At 41.3% G+C, this 17,436-nt stretch overlaps 1 protein-coding gene across 3 annotated transcripts in view; it reads right to left on the bottom strand.

The window, feature by feature from the left end:
- Positions 1 to 17,436, bottom strand: part of arhgef4 (Rho guanine nucleotide exchange factor (GEF) 4) — a 157,099-nt gene that overhangs the window by 85,849 nt on the left and 53,814 nt on the right. The window contains exon 1 of one of the 3 annotated variants that reach the window (XM_080418475.1): positions 275 to 423. The exons of the other annotated variants lie outside the window; for them this stretch is intronic. Coding sequence (XP_080274601.1) covers positions 275 to 355 — 81 coding nt within the window. The 5' untranslated portion in view covers positions 356 to 423. Of the gene's footprint in view, positions 1 to 274; positions 424 to 17,436 lie in introns of those variants that run through there. 3 annotated transcript variants of the gene reach the window in all.

The following is a 17,436-nucleotide window of genomic DNA, read 5'->3' as shown; positions in this document are numbered from 1 at the left end:
CACACACACACACACACACACACACACACACACACACACACACACACACACGAGATACTAGAGAGATACTACTCATATTTCAATGTCTGTTTCCCTTTTGCTGTGTTAGTATGCGTTCCTCAGATAAATTACACTAAATAATAATAATTTCAACCTATCGTCTAAGTTAAAAAAACGGTCACTGAACAATAACAATCGTAAACATGCCATAATGTGCAACACAGCCCACCCATACGCAGACTCCCATATGGACGCGCTCTGGTCAGGTTCTTACCCTCCAAAGCCTCAGCACTCGGGCTGTCTCCGGCCCCAGCGCGCAGAGGCGAGCGGCCGCCCAGCTCAGCACCGCTCCCATGGCGGCCTTCGAACGCACACACCCGTACGCGCCGCTTGTACGACCCCTGCGTCGACCATTCCTGCCTTTCTGGCACTCTGCACTAGTGCACGCCTCTAACTAGCTTCCTCCCGCAACTGCTGCTGCCGTCCTCTCCTCTCCTCTACCCTCCTCCGCCTCCTTTTGTGTCTCTGTTTATCTTCCATGATCGCCGGTGCTTCTCGCTAAGCCGCAGAGGGAGACCCATGGAGAGGGGGGGGGGGGGGGGGCAGGGGGTGTGGTTTTTGGGAGGGTTTACTGTTAGTTGTGCCAATTAAAAGTCTTACATTACAGACCCGGTGTCCCTTCTCTCTCTTCACTAGAAAGTATGTCTACCTGTGGGGACTAGCCTTGATAGGGAAGCCGCCCCGCCGGCACCTGATCTTAACCTTAAATGAGCTGGTTGCACAGTACACTGTGATCTCTAGCACCAGAATAAGCACTACACACACGTGCTAAGAAGAGGCACTGCTATAAATACAGCGCTGCAACTTCAAGGCTACTGACACGACAAGGCCAAGGCCTTTAAGTAGCCCATGGGCTGGGACACTCTGACCGTACAGCAGCAACACAAGAATCAGTCCAGGAAATGAACGCAAGGATCTTGCAAGATTGCAGCTGATAAGACGTGTACATACACATTCCTGTGAATGTAGATCAATGCAACCTGGATGTACGCTGGAAAATATGGAGTGTTCATTTAAACCACTTCCAAGTTGGCATCCCTTCTTTGAGCATGTCATTATAGGGGAAGATTTAGAAAAAAAAGGAAATGAAAGGAAAATAATCTAAAACATTTCAACATTTTCCAAAACATTTCACAAATCTTTGAAGGGCTTAATTAGGTTAAATGATTTATCGTAAGTTATCCTCCAGAGCAATTCCCAATCACAGTGTGTTCCGTTAGTTGTACAGCACGTTCACTGCTCAATCTACAAAGAGAGACAAAACAAGTTGATGAAAAGAGGGTATTAGCTCTGGCAGTGCAACTGGGGGTGAGGCCTGGCGGAAACAGAGAGCGTGCCGTAGTTGGAAAAAGCCAAGCGCTATGATTACATCAGCACTGGCAATGGGACAAGATCCCCCTCTCCCTATCCCTCTCTATGTAACATACACACACAAACGTTTACTTCAAGATATAAGACAATTAGGGAGATACGAAAACAGCAGGTCGGGGCTATACATCTAAACGGTTTGATCCACTCAGATAAGCTGGCCATATGGTTAGGAGCCCCCCCCCCCCCCTAGCCAGTAGACTGGAAAAGTGCTAATTGGTGTTTACTGTTTACTTCCTGATAGTGCTCTCATGTAGGAAGACAGTTGGCTCTGTGCAGTGGTGGAAAAAGTACTTTTTTCCTTTTTTTTATTTAAGTAAAGTATCAATACCACAATGTAGAAACACTCTGTTACAAGTAAAAGTCTGGTAATCAAAATGTACTTGAGTAAAAGTATAAAAGTACTGGCATCAAAATATACTTTAAGTACCAAACGTACAAGTAATTAATGCAGAATGTAACAACTAAAGTTTTCAAATAGTTGTAGTGGAGTAAAAAGTACAATATTTGTCGCTGAGATGTAGTGGAGTAGAAGTAAAAGTACATGGTACTTTTACAGTACTTGAGTAAATGTACTTAGTTACTTTCCACCACTGGCTCTGTGTACAGGGGTATGTCATATCTCTACACTGGATAAGGGTTATAATGAGGGCATTAAGACCTGATCTAAACCAAAGTCAACTGAAACTTTGGAGAGACTGAAAAACTTGAGATCTGTCTCGTCCACGGGTCATCTTGAAATCATACTGGGGAAGCGACATAGGGATTTGTTCCAAAGCCCAGATAGAAATGATCGTGTTCTTGGAACAAATGCTTTCAATATCCATTGACATTTCCAGATGTCAAAGCATAAAAAGGTTAAGTACGTTAGGTTAATGTAGTGACCTTTTAGCATTGCAAAATATTTCCAGTTCTTGAATGTGTGGATTCATTGACCGATATGCATTGATTCTACATAATACAACTCACATAGAAGTCTAAAGCATGGTTTAAGCTATACTACAGTTTTGTGACACCAGCGCCAAAGTAAGTATAAATAAATGTATATAGTAAGTATAAATAAATGCATAAAGTAAGTAAATATACGTGTATAAAGTAAGTATGAATACATTTATAAAGTAAGTATAAATACATTTATAAAGTAAGTAAAGTAAGTATAAATTGCACGTAATGCATAAAGCATACTGTTAGAGATTCCTCACTGTCCTCCACGGAACAGCGAAAACCCCCTGTTTGACACAGATGTGAAGAGTATGAGTGATCTACACAAAATAAGCGTTTATGGATGACATTTGTACTGAGGAATGTTCCAGATGCAGTTAAATAGCTGGGATCCTCAAACATTTTCAGAGTCAAGCACCCCCAAATGTATATGTATTTGGCTGCGGACACCCATTTGAAAAGGGTTTGTGCCAGGGACTCCCCTAAGAGAACATTATGTCAACATTGAATTGAACATTTTATTGATCTATAAGGTCAGAACGCATCACATCACGACGTGTTGTGAGCTTGTAGATCAGGTGCTTGTTTCAAATAGCCGAAAAATATAACGTTTAAGATGATAAATGGGGACTTTCTCCTGATTCGCTGAAGATTTGAAAATGTTTTTTTCTGTTTACTAAAGGGCTGGAGAGACGCAGAGACCCTTGCTACTGAACAAACACTCAATATAGTGCCTTTTAAAAGTTTTGTTTTAACGAAATAATTTCACTTACATCTTTATGTATAATTCTTTTCATATCAGTCATCATAATATGACGTATTTAATGGTAGGGACATTACCCAAACACTTTCTAAACAAACAAATAAATATAACCGCCTGACTCCGGGATGTTACACAAACACTTACTAAACCAGTTTTGCCAGATTTTGCGAGAGAAATAAACAACCAGGTTTATGAAAACAAGCCCCAAAAAAGCGACTATAGGTCACATGAGCACTTTAAACCTATATGCGTTGCGATGTGATGCGTTGTGAGCTTGTAGATCTGCTATAATCCTTGACATGACATGAACATTTTTGAGAACCACTGGTTTAAACAACATTAGGAAACAAGCCCAAATAAGCAACTAAACTTTAAAAACAAGCCCAAAAAAAAAAAACGCAAACCCACAACTACCAATATTTACAAGCAACTTCACAGAAAAACAAGCCCAAAGCCGCTTATAATAAGCAGACATGGCAACACTGTACTAAACAAACAAAATATAACCTCCTGACTCCAACCTCACCACCACCAAAGGAGCAGGACTAACACTATACTCACAGTGAACCTCCTGACCCATTCATAAAGTGGATGGTCTTGCTTTTTAGCTAATTAATTGGAGTTGGCTGTCTTAAGCAGAGCTTAAAGGCTTAGCATGAGCTCCGTTCTTGTCAGATAGTGTGCAGCGAGGCCGGCCCGCCCACCTGGTGGTCTGCGGGCCATTGGCCCATGCCAAAACACAATCACCCCGCCCCACAATTATCCAATTTGATGTGTACTGTAGCCCATGTTACTTCACCCTGTCAAGTACACTTTTACAATTTGCAATTTGACATGGTTCAGAAATCAGGCAGAAACCTCTTATCTCCATATTTCTAACGTTTTATTTTAATTATTTAATTAACGCCCTACTTGATCATACTACAGCGTCACACAAAAGCATTTGCGCCGCGTTTCGAGCTTGCAGATCTGCTACTTTTTGCTACTTTTGAATTTGAATCCTGTAACTCTTATCAACAGAAATGACGGTTTCACCACTTTGGCTAAAGTTCTCTCTTTGTCTCTCTGGCCAGGACTGGCTTCTTACACTGGCCAATTGTTCATGAAATGAAAAGGTATTGTAGGCTAACCGTGCAGCTGCTAAGCCAATCTGTAGACCTTGAGTTCAAACTGACTCCTAACTTGCTGTGACATTGTCACTGGTGCATTCTGATAGCTGGTGCAGGTGACACCCGGAGAAATCATTCTAAGTTGCTGCCGGTGCCAACAACACCAGTGAATCACCTCAATGACTCCGTCTGTTTATCGAGTTTCTCTGTCCAGAAGCACCCTCAAACACATTTCATTGAAGGCTATTTGATTTGGGATTTTTGTTAGTGAAACAAATTGCTATTTGATTTTGATTTTCAGCAGACATTAAGAGGCATATTTCTTCTCATGCGTAACCATTTAAGCCTGATAAAGAAACTAAAACTAATCTGAGATAGACATACAATGCATTAAATTATGAAAGTTCTTAAAGACATGCCCAAATTAGTGACACCAGGTTCAAAGTTGCAGTTGCAGTTTTTCTTTTAAACGGAGCATCCTGTAAGCACACAGGTGTGAAGGTGTGTTGAATACAGTCTATAATAGTGGTCCAACAATCAGAGTAATATAAAGTAAGGCTAGAAGATGCAGTACAGGCTAGGGCTGTCATGATCATGACATTTTACTTGACAATTCATTGTCACATAAATAATTGCGATTAACGATTTTATTTTGTTTTTGACATTGAACATTCAAACATGTAAATACAAATGTAATTTCTCTTTGCCTCATTTCCTGCCAGAATTATTTCAGATTTTTAGCTGTAGACTGCCAGAGATTTTTCATTGAAAAAAAAAATTCTCAGGAGCCGAGATACAGTTTTTTTTTTTTTTTAAGTTTTAAGTTAACAATGAAGTGGATAGGAGTTTAAATCTTTGATATATCATATCTCCTTGGTCTTTGGGTCTAAAAATAAGAAAAAAACGAAAAAAAAATGCGTTAAATAGAACGCAGATCTGCGTCTTTGGCAGCCAGGCGAGAAATTAAATAGAACGCAGATATGCGTCTTTGGCAGCCAATGTGTTTTAAGCTTCTTAAACAAAAGTTGCACAGAGTTAGTTAAATATTAAATGAAATATGAAATGATATGTTTTAAAAAGTGGAAGTAGCCGATCTACAAGCTCGCAAGGCATAATTGCATCGTTGCGCGTTGTGAGCTTGTAGATCGGCTACTTCTGCTATTTATTGAAAATGTTTGAAAATAACATTTTACAACATAGAAACGATTACGACGATTATGCAAACTAATTGTGATTATCTCACTTCATTGCGATGTGACGATTATGTAATAATTGTGACAGGCCTAGTACGGGCAAGCCTAATGCCAGGTGTCACTTGGTAATAACAAAGTATTAAGTCCTAGCAATACACCATGAAATAACCCGAACACTACAGTATATGTAATCAATACAGCATAAATCAGGTGACAGAAGTTGGGATATTGTCCCATCTAGATATCAAAAACTGAAGCACTGGGGACTTTTTCGTCTGCCTTATAAAAATGAATCCTGATCTCCAACAATAGGCCTTTCTGTAATGAACACCGAGTAAGGAACTCCAGCATTCATCCTGTGGAGAAATAAATCCCCCTGGCTAGTAGTGGACTACATTCCAACCACATTACACTACAGGTGATGTTACCAGACCAGTACGCGACAAAACACAATACAAGTTGTGCACGTCAAAATCCCATCATGAGCGTTGTGTTGGGATCACGCAAGAAGAACACAACACCACCAGACAGACGGCCTTACAACATATTATATCGTTGCTGTCGGGTAGAAAACTCTTATCTCCATATTCTAACTGCTGCTACTTTTGCTATTTTGGAATGAAAATCCTGAAAAGTAACAGTTTTGGACATATGAGGTTTCCACCCGACAGAGACGGTATTATATACGGGAAGATGATTAAGTGTTCTGTCTCACCCATAGTTTCCATGGTGACAAAGACTTTGAGGATGACCCCCCTGGTGTGTGTATGTGTGTGTGCATGTGAGAGAGAGAGAGAGTGTGTGTGCATGAGAGAGAGAGCGAGCGAGCGAGCGAGCGAGCGAGAGAGAGAGAGAGAGAGAGAGAGAGAGAGAGAGAGAGAGAGAGAGAGAGAGAGAGAGAGAGAGAGAGAGAGAGAGAGAGAGAGAGAGAGAGAGAGAGAGAGAGAGAGAGAGAGAGAGAGAGAGAGAGAGAGAGAGAGAGAGAGAGAGAGTGTGTGTGTGTGTGTGTGTGTGTGTGTGTGTGTGTGTGTGTGTGTGTGCGTGCGTGCATAACAGTGAAGCAAGACCGCCCACTGTGTCACTCAATCTCCACTGCGCACGCACGCACACAAGCATTCACACACATTATACACAAGTATTATATTGAAAACTTTTTATTCATAATGCATCTATGTGTACTGGCATAATTGTATGATATATTGCTGATATGATAAATACACTACTGCACCTGAATCGTGTCCACAGTGCAGCCGTATGAAAGCAGACAAACCACTCTCACACAAAGAACAGCAGAAATAACTGGATATTCAACATGACAGGCAGAGAAACCTTGTATCTCCGTATTTCATCTTTGTATGTATTTTCACGAATGAATGCATTAGGTGTTACACTTACTCTTGACAGTATCACGCAAAAGCAGTGAAAATAACCGATCTACAAGCTCACAAAGCATAGCCGTTGCAATTCTTTTGCAACATTTTTGAAAAAATGACATGCCCAAAAGAGAGACACCAGGTTCAAAGTGGTTAAGTGTGTCTGTGTGGGGTTTATAAATATTTATGAAAAAATCACCAGCACTCACTTGGTCCTTTTAGGATCTCAGCAGATCACGAAACGTCCGTGAGTGATCTGCTGCTGCTGGGAGAGTGCACCAAGAGAGTGCTGGTGATCTTTTCTAAGTTAGTTTCTGCCAGAACCGTGCACCCGATACATGTGAACTTTTTCGAGTTGATCAATATTTAGGCTAATCGATGAAAAGCTTGTGCTTGTGACTAAATAATAACCAGTGGTGGAAAAAGTACTGAAATGTTTTACTTAAGTAAAAGTATCAATACCACAATGTAGAAGTACTCCGTTACAAGTAAGAGGCCTGTGTTCAAAATGTTACTTTAGTAAAAGTACAAAAGTATTGGCATCAAAATATACTTAAAGTACCAATTAAGTAAAAGTACTAAAATAGCAGATCTACAAGCTCACAACACGTCGCGATGCGATGCATCGTGAGCTTGTAGATCGGCTATTTTCAAATAGCCTATGTATAGGAAAATGGGGAATACTCCAGTAAAGTAAAAATTCCTCAAAAGTGTACTTAAGTACAGTACTTGAGTAAATGTACTTAGTGACTTTACACCACTGATAATAACTACATTGGATCCATTAGAAAACAGGTTGTTTTTTCAGTTTCCAGAAAAGTAACAGACACGGTTTTACTTTCCACCCGACAGCAGCCAAATACATGATAGTATTAAAAGCCTGTGTGAGATTAGAGCAGGAGGGGATCCATCCTAAACTGTGTATCTGCTTGTGGTGCGGCTCTGCCCAGTTGCCATGGAGTCCTGGCGACAAAGTGTGAAATTCATAAGCTGTTGACTTAATGTAGTGGTGTCACAGAATAACTGCACACAGACACACACACACACACACACACACACACACACACACACACACACACACACACACACACACACACACACACACACACACACACACACACACACACACACACACACACACACACACACAATGCCGCAGATAATACAACTCCACAGGAAAGTCGTTCTAAGCCAACAAGGTTCCGGTCAGCTGCATGCAAGGAACATGTCCTGCATAAAGCAAGCAGTCTCCCTAACTGTGCCCCCAAAAATGCTGTTTCCCACTTCTCAAATATTTCCGATGTGTTTGAACAACATCGGGTCAAGTATCCACTCTAGAGCCAGGCAAAATATATCGTCTGACTGACTTATCGCAAGTACTGTATCATATTGCATCAGTAGTTTGTTCATTATGAGAACTTTTGTTTTGCAGTACATAATGAGGTAACTTAAAGGAGGAGTTCACCCAAAAAATGACTTATTTTCTATCAATTGCACACCCTATGAAGCCTTGAATCCATGGATTCTTTTTTGTTTTTGTCGCATTCTTGAGCTAATAATTTGATTCCCGTCTCCTACCGGCTAATGTATCCGGTAGGAGACACAAAGTAGATTATTTGTGTCTCCTACCGGAAATACACACGGTCATCAAATTATTGTCTTAGGAATGCCACAAAAACAAAAATAAATCCATGAAATCAAGGCTTCATGGGGTGTGTAATTGATAGAAAATAAGTCATTTTTTGGGTGAACTCCTCCTTTAAGCACTGTGCCATCATTACATATAGGACTGGGCAATTAACCGCCATTTAGAACCAAAACATTATCCATATATAAATTATATATACCGTTTATATTTTCTAATTTCTAACATGAATCAACACCAAAAAAAACGAATAGATTTGTTTTTATTAGTCTGATTAACCACATAATCTTGTACAAAAATATCTATAATTGGGCTCAGTCTCTTTTAATAAATGAATGTATTATTATTATTATTATTAAATATGAATATTGTAGAGTAATAGTATTGTGTACTGTCTATTGTCTGTCCTGCCAGTGCTGTCTGTGGTCCTCCCCTGTACCATGTGTTTTCTACTATTGACTGATGCTATCTTAGGACAAGCTTTAGAGTTGATGCAGAGTTCAGGGGTATTTAGAGATGTCGCCTGGAGGTGAAACTCTCTGCTTTTCAGACTTTGGTCATATTTCTTGCACTATAAGCACTCAGTGGGCATTTACAGTATGTGCTCTGGGTTGTTGTATGTTTTTAGACCAGTGGCATGCATTAACAGAAGAATATGTTTTTTAAAAAGCAGCACGCCATCTTATATTCCTATATTCTAGGATGGTCTAAAACCATTGGTTCTCCAAGTGGGGTCCGGGGACTTCAGGGGGCCTTTGGGGGGGTTTCCAGGGGGTCCCCAGCAAAAGTAGTTAACGTAGCATCACAATCATTTTAACCACTTTATCAATTTATATGTTGGCTATTCAAAAATGGCAGATCTATAAGCTCACAACGTGTCACTTTGTGCCATGCTACGATCTTGTACATCTACTATTTTTGATAAAAAACTGAAAAATATCGAAAAGATTTTGGATAATTTTTGTTTTTTTTTAAACATAAATCTTCTCTTCTGGGGGTCCCTAGCACAAAATATTTTCATATGGGGGTCCGCGGCCAAATACATTATGAATTTGGGGGGCCTTGACTTGGAAAGGTTTTACATGAGAGCGATACTTTATAGTCAGGGGATATTAAAAAAATCTTGGAATAAATTCCTTACCGAAAAAATTCTTCACCAATGTGTTTGTAAAGGTGTCTAGTAACACATCTCACAAAGACTGAAATGCAGTCCCCCTAGGAGAATTTTTGACAGCTCCTTAAAGTTGGGGTACCCACCATAACCTTGGTTAAAAGAAAATAAATAAAAAAATTCTAAATTTAATTCTGTTTTAAGTAGCATGTGAGGTGTCAAACTAGAGTGTTTTTATGATTCTGAATCCATTGCAAGCATTTGTTTTGCACCAAAACCACTCCTTGGGCTAAAAACGGCCCAATCTCAATGGGCTTTTTACACAAAAAGTATACCTGGAAAAGGATGGCTATGGCCGTTTTTAGCCCAAGGAGTGGTTTTGGTGCAAAACAAATGCTTGCAATGGATTCAGAATCATAAAAACACCATAGTTTGACCCCTCACATGCTACTTAAAACAGAATAAAATTTGGATTTTTTATTTTTTATTTTTTTTAACCAAGGTTATGGTGGGTACCCCAACTTTAAGGAGCTGTCAAAAATTCTCCTAGGGGGACTGCATTTCAGTCTTTGTGAGATGTGTTACTAGACACCTTTACAAACACATTGGCGAAGATTCTTTTTGGTAAGGAATTTATTCCAAGATTGGAAAATATTCTGCTAATATCCCCTGACTATTACTTTAGTATCTCTTGAGTATCTTTTCTTTTTTTCTTTTTTTTTGCCGGAGTAAAAATAGTTGGTTTCTCTCCAACAATGCCAACAGTCACCTGAGCCATACGAGGCCATTACATCACATGTAACAGGGCCACAACACATTCCATTCTCATGTTTCTGTTAATGGGAGCAGTTATATACTGTATGCTCTCCGGAGTACACAACTAAACCTTCTTAGGGGATAACAATGACACGCGAGTCCAGGAAGTCGGCAGAACAGGCCTTTGAAACGGTTTGAACGTATAGCCTTAGAAGGGCTGGTGAGCTTTACCCGTAGTAAATTCAACCCAAACACGAGTGCTTGTAAATCCAATCTCTCTGCTTCGTGTATACAACTGCAAAGATAATGTGCACCACAGACACACACAGACACACAGACGCTCACACACAGGCATGCACGGACACACGTCGCTCGCTCGCACACGCGTGTACGTGCACACACGTCCCTGCAGACATCCCCCACTCTCATGTATCTTCCTCCATGAACCATTAATCCACTGTATAGAGTACAATTAAAATAGCAGATCTACAAGTTCACATTGTGAGCTTGTAGTTCTGCTACGAAAAACGCTCTTTCAACAAACTTTCTTTTGGAAATGTTTGGGGGAAAAAGAAGAAGATTTGCCCAAAATAGGGTTCATGTGGATGTGGTTACACTTTACACCTCTACTTTGTGTTGTTCTGTCCTGACAACACACAAAAAAATCATGAGATGTTCACCTCATTTTCTAATTCAAATTTCCTAGCCCTTTTCTTTCATACATGAGCATTAGGGGTGGGACGATATATCGATATATCGATATATCGCGATACTTTCTCCCACGATAAATAATCGATATGCTGCCAAAAAAGATCGATATTAAAAAATAAAAATAAAAAAAAAGTTTGTGATACGTTGTTTTTCCTACTCTGTATTTGTGTAATGATGATTTTGAACCGTTTGGTGCTATTTTATGTGTTTATGAATTGAATACAAGGACTATCGTGATATATCGTTGGTGAATTTTCATGCAATATATCGTGATATCGCAATATATCGATATTTTCAGATATCGTGATATATATTGTTATCGTGGGCCTAATATCGTGATATATATCGTATCGTGAGGTACCCATATCGTCCCACCCCTAATGAGCATAAGGGGTGATGCAACATGGATTATCAGAGCAGGATATCTCTGACAAAAAAAAGTTATTGCAGCATATCTGCCCAGAATAGCGTGATAAAGTCCTCACCTTTGGCTGCTTATGAAGCTTTATTCTACTGTTGTACTCACATTAAGCTGCTCACTATAAACTGTCTGCTAAATAATAGTAAACATGGAATCTGTTACAGTCCATATCAGTGTCCCCAAGGAACTCTGGTCTGATTACAAACTTCCTTAACTAATGCTACATTAGACAACTCCGGAGCCCGGGGGAAAGACATGGGCATCATTTCAGAGAGAGCTCAGATTTCCCCGACCTGAACACGGCTGCAACGAAAACATGAATGTACGCCTTTAGCAGTAAGAATTAAACTGTTTGTGTTTGTTAACTTTTCTGACAGTGGGATAGTTGATCCTTGCAAAAGAGACTTATAAGTAAAACTGAATCCATTGTTTTTGGGTCCAAAATGTACCTAAGGCCACAGACTTTACGATCAGAGTGGGTGACAATGTTATCACAAGGAAAGAAGAGATTACCTATCTGGGTTGTATTTTAGATAACGATCTTTCCGGTGATAAAATGGCAACAAAAGTATTCAAGAAAGTCAACCAAAGAATCAAATGTTTGTGCAGGATCTCCTCGTTGGTCAGTAGGAATGCACTGAGGACAATAGCTGGAGCACTCATCCAATGTCATTTTGACTATGTATGCACCTCATGGTACTCTAGCACCTCAAAGGCACTAAACTACAGACCTCTCAAAACTAACTAGTCAGACTACTATTAGACCTCACACCTAGGACATTATGCTAGGGTGGGATGGCTCAGGGTAGAGGACCGAGTACAGCAACCTTCAATGGGCCTGGTTTTCAAGATACTCAAGGGACCAGTGTCCATGTACCTGTCAAAGAGTGAGAAACGCCCACAGGCACAACACCAGAGGGAGCTCCACTGATCTCATACACCACAGTTTCGGCACAAACATTGGGATGAATTCATTCTACTATTATGCCACCAAATGTGTGAAGATGCCCTCCCACCAGCCATCGAAAAGTGTGACTCCCTACCCTCCTTCAAAACCGCCATAAAAGAGCACCTGTCTGCAATTTGCAACTGTCTTCTAGCTTGCCAAAATAAATGACCCCCCACAGTTTTTCTGTAAATATACTTGTACTGCTCCTAGTATTGATGATCTTTATATACCTTGATGAATTGAATACATAGGACCACAATGGAAACACGCCCTCAGGGCTTTTTGAGTTATCCTTTTAGCATTATTGTATAACTGTACATCTGTACTTTTTGCAAACTGTTAATAAAGTATTCAATCAATCAATCAATCAATCTCAATGTTTTTAAGGTTAGATAATATATATATATATATATATTTCAATACATAAAGTCATTTGGCCTGCAATTATGCAATATGTGCCTGTATAATTTGTCTTGTCTGTCAACATCAATGTTTTTGTATTGAATGTTGGAACTGTCCTAATATTGAAACTAACAAGTTCAGAGTTGTCTTGAACGCAGAAAATGTCCTTTGGTCTCTTTGTGGCAGTCATCGTCTGCCCTCCTCTGGCCATCTGCCACACACACACATATTACACACACACACACACATATTACACACACACACATATTACACCCCCCCCACACACACACACACACACACACACACACACACACACACACACACACACACACACACACACACACACACACACACACACACACACACACACACACACACACACACACACACACACACACACACACACACACACAACCCTACAAAAATATGCAAACAAAAAACCTAATCCTCAAGATGCAATGCTCTAGTTGTAAAAAACTAAACAAAAAAAAAGAACAACAAAAACTTAAGCACCTTGGGAAAAGCACCTTCACACATTATGAACTGACCTAACAGGCTTCTCTGTCTGCACTATGCAAACCCACAGTTCTGATCTTATCTGCACACGGATATCGTGTCATCACTTCCAATCCCCAGGGACAAATATCGTTGCTGTCGGGCAGAAATCTTGTATCTCCATATTTAAACTTTAACATTTTTCTCTCATAAATTAATGCTGTCTCTCTGCGCTCTCTCACAGTCAATCAATCAATCAATCAATCAATCTATGATGTGAGGTTCACCTAGTATGACATGACCAGAATAGGTATGCTAGGGTTCATGTGATTTAACAGCCCATGGTACAAGCCATTCACAAAGTCATTATGAGCAAGAAAGAGAAATGTAATATACTCCATACATGTTGATAAAAAAAAACACATGGAACCACTGTTTGTATGTACAGCAACATCCAGGGCGATTTTTAACAAAAACTCAGGATTTGACTGTGTACCATGTGCCAATAAAGCATGGATCTCACACTCACAATATAATTTAAACCACTTCTGCCAAGACCAATAGATTCTATTCTCAAGTGTGTAAAAAACAATACACTAACTGCGAACAATACACAACAGACACATACATGTCCGCTATACAATTATACAGTTAGAACGCCCAACTTCACTAATCACTCACACACACGTGAGTGCGTGCGCACCACGCATACGCCATACCTGTCACATGTCCACTCTACTGGCCAGCTTCCTGGTCTAGGTCTTGCCTCTTCTTTGTTCCCTGCAGCTCTCTGGGTTCCTTGCATCAGGAAACAGTACAGGCGCTGCCTCAGAATGCTAATGGCTCATTGTATGCCCGGCGCTGCTCGTCATGAGACAACTCCCACGCGCAGAATGTACGTGGGATGCTGCTAGCACGCTCGTGTCAGGGCCCTGAGACAGCTGGTCATTGTACCAGCCAGACCACCACCCAAACACACATGCACGCACGCACGCACACAAACACACGCACTGTTTCTCAAATTCGAGTGCACTTTTGGGGACATCTGGGCCACACGCGCGCAGCACGCGCATAAGACGGATGAATGAACGCGCACGTGTGCAAGCAAGGAACAAGGCTTCTCCTTTCTCTCTCCTACGCACGCACGAGAAAAGCACCGGCGCGCTCGTACGAGTGCCGTGACATCCGGCCCGAGACGGAGCCCCCCTGTCCTCCGCGCTTACCTCAAGACACCCAGGAAGACCCACTCCTTTGGCATAATACTCTTATCTATGTCCACTGCGGTTACACACAGGCATGCACGGCGCGTGCAACAGTGTCAAATCACACTTGCAAGCACAGTCAAATGTCCAATGAAGAGGTCGTCCGATTTTTCAAGGCGACGCCGATTTGGAAAACAGGAAGAAGGATAGGCCGATAACCGATGTATCGTGCCTTTTTGATCCTACACAGAATCAAACATCTGACGAGTACTCCAGTTCCTGCAGCCATTAAAAAAAAAAAAAGTAAAGAGCACTTCTGAGTTAGAAAAAGAGGTTGCGCTTCAACAGTGGGATTCTCAGTGAAGTGCTGAAACCCCCAAAATCCGGTAAACATGTTCCAAAATATTAAAAAGGAAGCACATCTCAAAATCAAGTCAAAGAGGACAAAATACTCACATTTCCACATACTAATTTGGCTCAGATCACCAAAAAACAAACAACGTTTGCGCCTTTCGGCAAAGAGTCTCCCAGAGTATTCTGCAATTAATACATACCAAATATCACAGCAAGTCATCAGGCTGCCCTGGTGGTGTGTACGAGGTGAATGAAGTAGCTGGAAATGTTCAAAACAACTTCTTGCTGGCTTGGTGTCGTTCCCTTTGTGTGGCTTGAGACAATGGCCAGTAACTGACAGCTGGTTAGCATCAATTATTAACAGTGATAGACTACCCAGCGTTGACGCATGGCCCTGTGTTATAGTAGTAGACCTAGCCAGGAATAATGTGCACAGACACACACACACACACACATGCACGTGCACTTGTGCACACAGTCACACTACACTACACATCACCTCATCTCACCTCTTGGAAGTGGCTCCCCAGTTCGTTGACCCTGTCAGAACGGTTAGTGTTGAGTTCTAGGATCAAGAACCAATCTCGCCCCCGGTCTGTCTGTCTCTCTTTCTTCTCTCTTTCTTCTCTCTCTCTTCTCTCTCTCTCTCTCTTCCGTCTGTCTGGCTCCCCTCTGAGGTCACCCCCAACTCAACCCTTGCTCTCCAGCATCCACGACTGATCAGGGAGGGGGAACTTGAGCTCCAAGTCACTTGGATTGAAGGGGGATGGGGGGGGTTCCCTGGGGTCTAATGTGATAGAGCAACCCCCCCTCTCAATGCCTTATAAGTGTGTGTGCATGCGTGTGTGCATGCATGCGTGGGTGGGTGCGTACACGACACCACAAGCACGCTTTTACAGAGGACCCCCAGGTTAGTGTGAGTTCAGAGTGGGGGCAGAGAGGAGGAGCTAGTCAGCGCCCCCCCAGTTTAACCTCTCTGTGAGTACATATGGATTGCACTGTACGCTAGAACAGCCATCCAATCGAGCCCACTCCTACATCTGTATGAACACGTGGGGGGGGGGCAATCACCCCAAGAGGTTGATTAGGGCAGGGTGCTGCCCCCTCGCCCCTTGCTTTGACCCACAATCAACGGTTCCCTATGCCTTTGCCTGCAAGAGCTGAGAGACCAAAAACAATAGCTGCCTTCTCAATCAGTCACGACCCTGCGTTGAACAAGAGAGAGGCTCATCTCGTTCTGAAGATAAGGATTTTTCTTTTTTTCCTTTCTGCAGGGAATGCCGCTTCTGCTGTGATTGAGGGCCACACGGCTGCAACACAGGAAACGAACGGCAAAGACTTGATTTTAATGGCAGGGACAAGCGTCTATAGTTACAGTAGCCGGCTCCGTTTCCCTTTCACGCATTCAATTATTCATGAAGTTGGAAAAAAACAACGCCAGACCAGAGGAGCCACATGGTTAGCATGTGTATGGCCTGACGCACACAGTAGAATGCTCAGAACCACTCAAAAGGTTGAGTGGTTCTCAACCTTTTCAGGCCGCGCCCCCCAAAAACAATTATCAAAATTTGAACTGGGGACCTTGGTTCTTGGAATTGTAGGAGTTGAGGCATTACATTTAGTTTGACTCGGTTCAGATAAATATTGTGATAGTAGCAGATCTACAAGCTCGAAAATAGCCGATCTACAAGCTCACAACGCCTCTCAGCGCGAGGCGTTGTGAGCTTGTAGATCGGCTATTTAAAAAGAAAATGACTCTTTCTTATATTATTTGACAATTTGGCCAATGTTTGACCAGTTTTTATAGTATAGTTTGTTGATTACTTTTGATGCAGTAATGAGCTTTCTTTCTTTTTTTTTGATGATCTACAGTATTAAAAAGGTCTTAAAAGTCCTTAAATTGTCACACTCCACTGTCATCTGGGGCTGAGAACCACCGCAGGAGAAGACACACAGTCACACAATCAACTCAAACTCAGAGGCCTTTGTGTTTTCTCCGTTCTCCATCCCTCACTAAAACTGTGAAATCATGAAGAAGGGACACCCAAACTGGGATGATATCAGGATTGGTTTTCAAAGCAGTGGGCGTACTGAGGGTTGAGTACTTTTGGCCACCACATGCTAACCACTCAGTGACAATAACATTTCCTTAGACACAGTTAAAATGAGCAGTTAACTAACCACAACCAACGTACGGTTAGACTTTAGGTGTGAAAGGCACCTATACTGTAAGATCACAGGGGTTTAAGTGGTTAAGTGGTTAATCAGACTAATCAATTTAGTCGATAATAAAAAAATCTATCATCTCTAAGTTTTTCCGTGTTGATTTGTGATGAAGAAATTTAAAAATATATATATTTTTTAAATTGCTTGGGGAGTTAGGCTTATAATTAGGAAAAGATTAAGTCGGTTATTGGTTCTAAATGTCTCGGTTTGATTGATTGATTGAATATTTCTGGTTAATTGCCCAGCCCTAATGCTGTCTATAATACAACCACAGTTCATTTTTGGTGTAATAAGAGGATCTCAGAGATACCCTTGGCTCGAATTTTTATTCCGCGGTTTCTAACTTGGAGAGAGAA

The sequence above is a fragment of the Gymnoscopelus braueri genome, assembly GCF_963280865.1.
Source record: "Gymnoscopelus braueri genome assembly, chromosome: 21".
NCBI classification, from domain to species: Eukaryota; Metazoa; Chordata; class Actinopteri; order Myctophiformes; family Myctophidae; genus Gymnoscopelus; species Gymnoscopelus braueri.
Note: the sequence above shows the minus strand (reverse complement) of the source record. Positions and strands in the feature narration are given on the sequence as shown.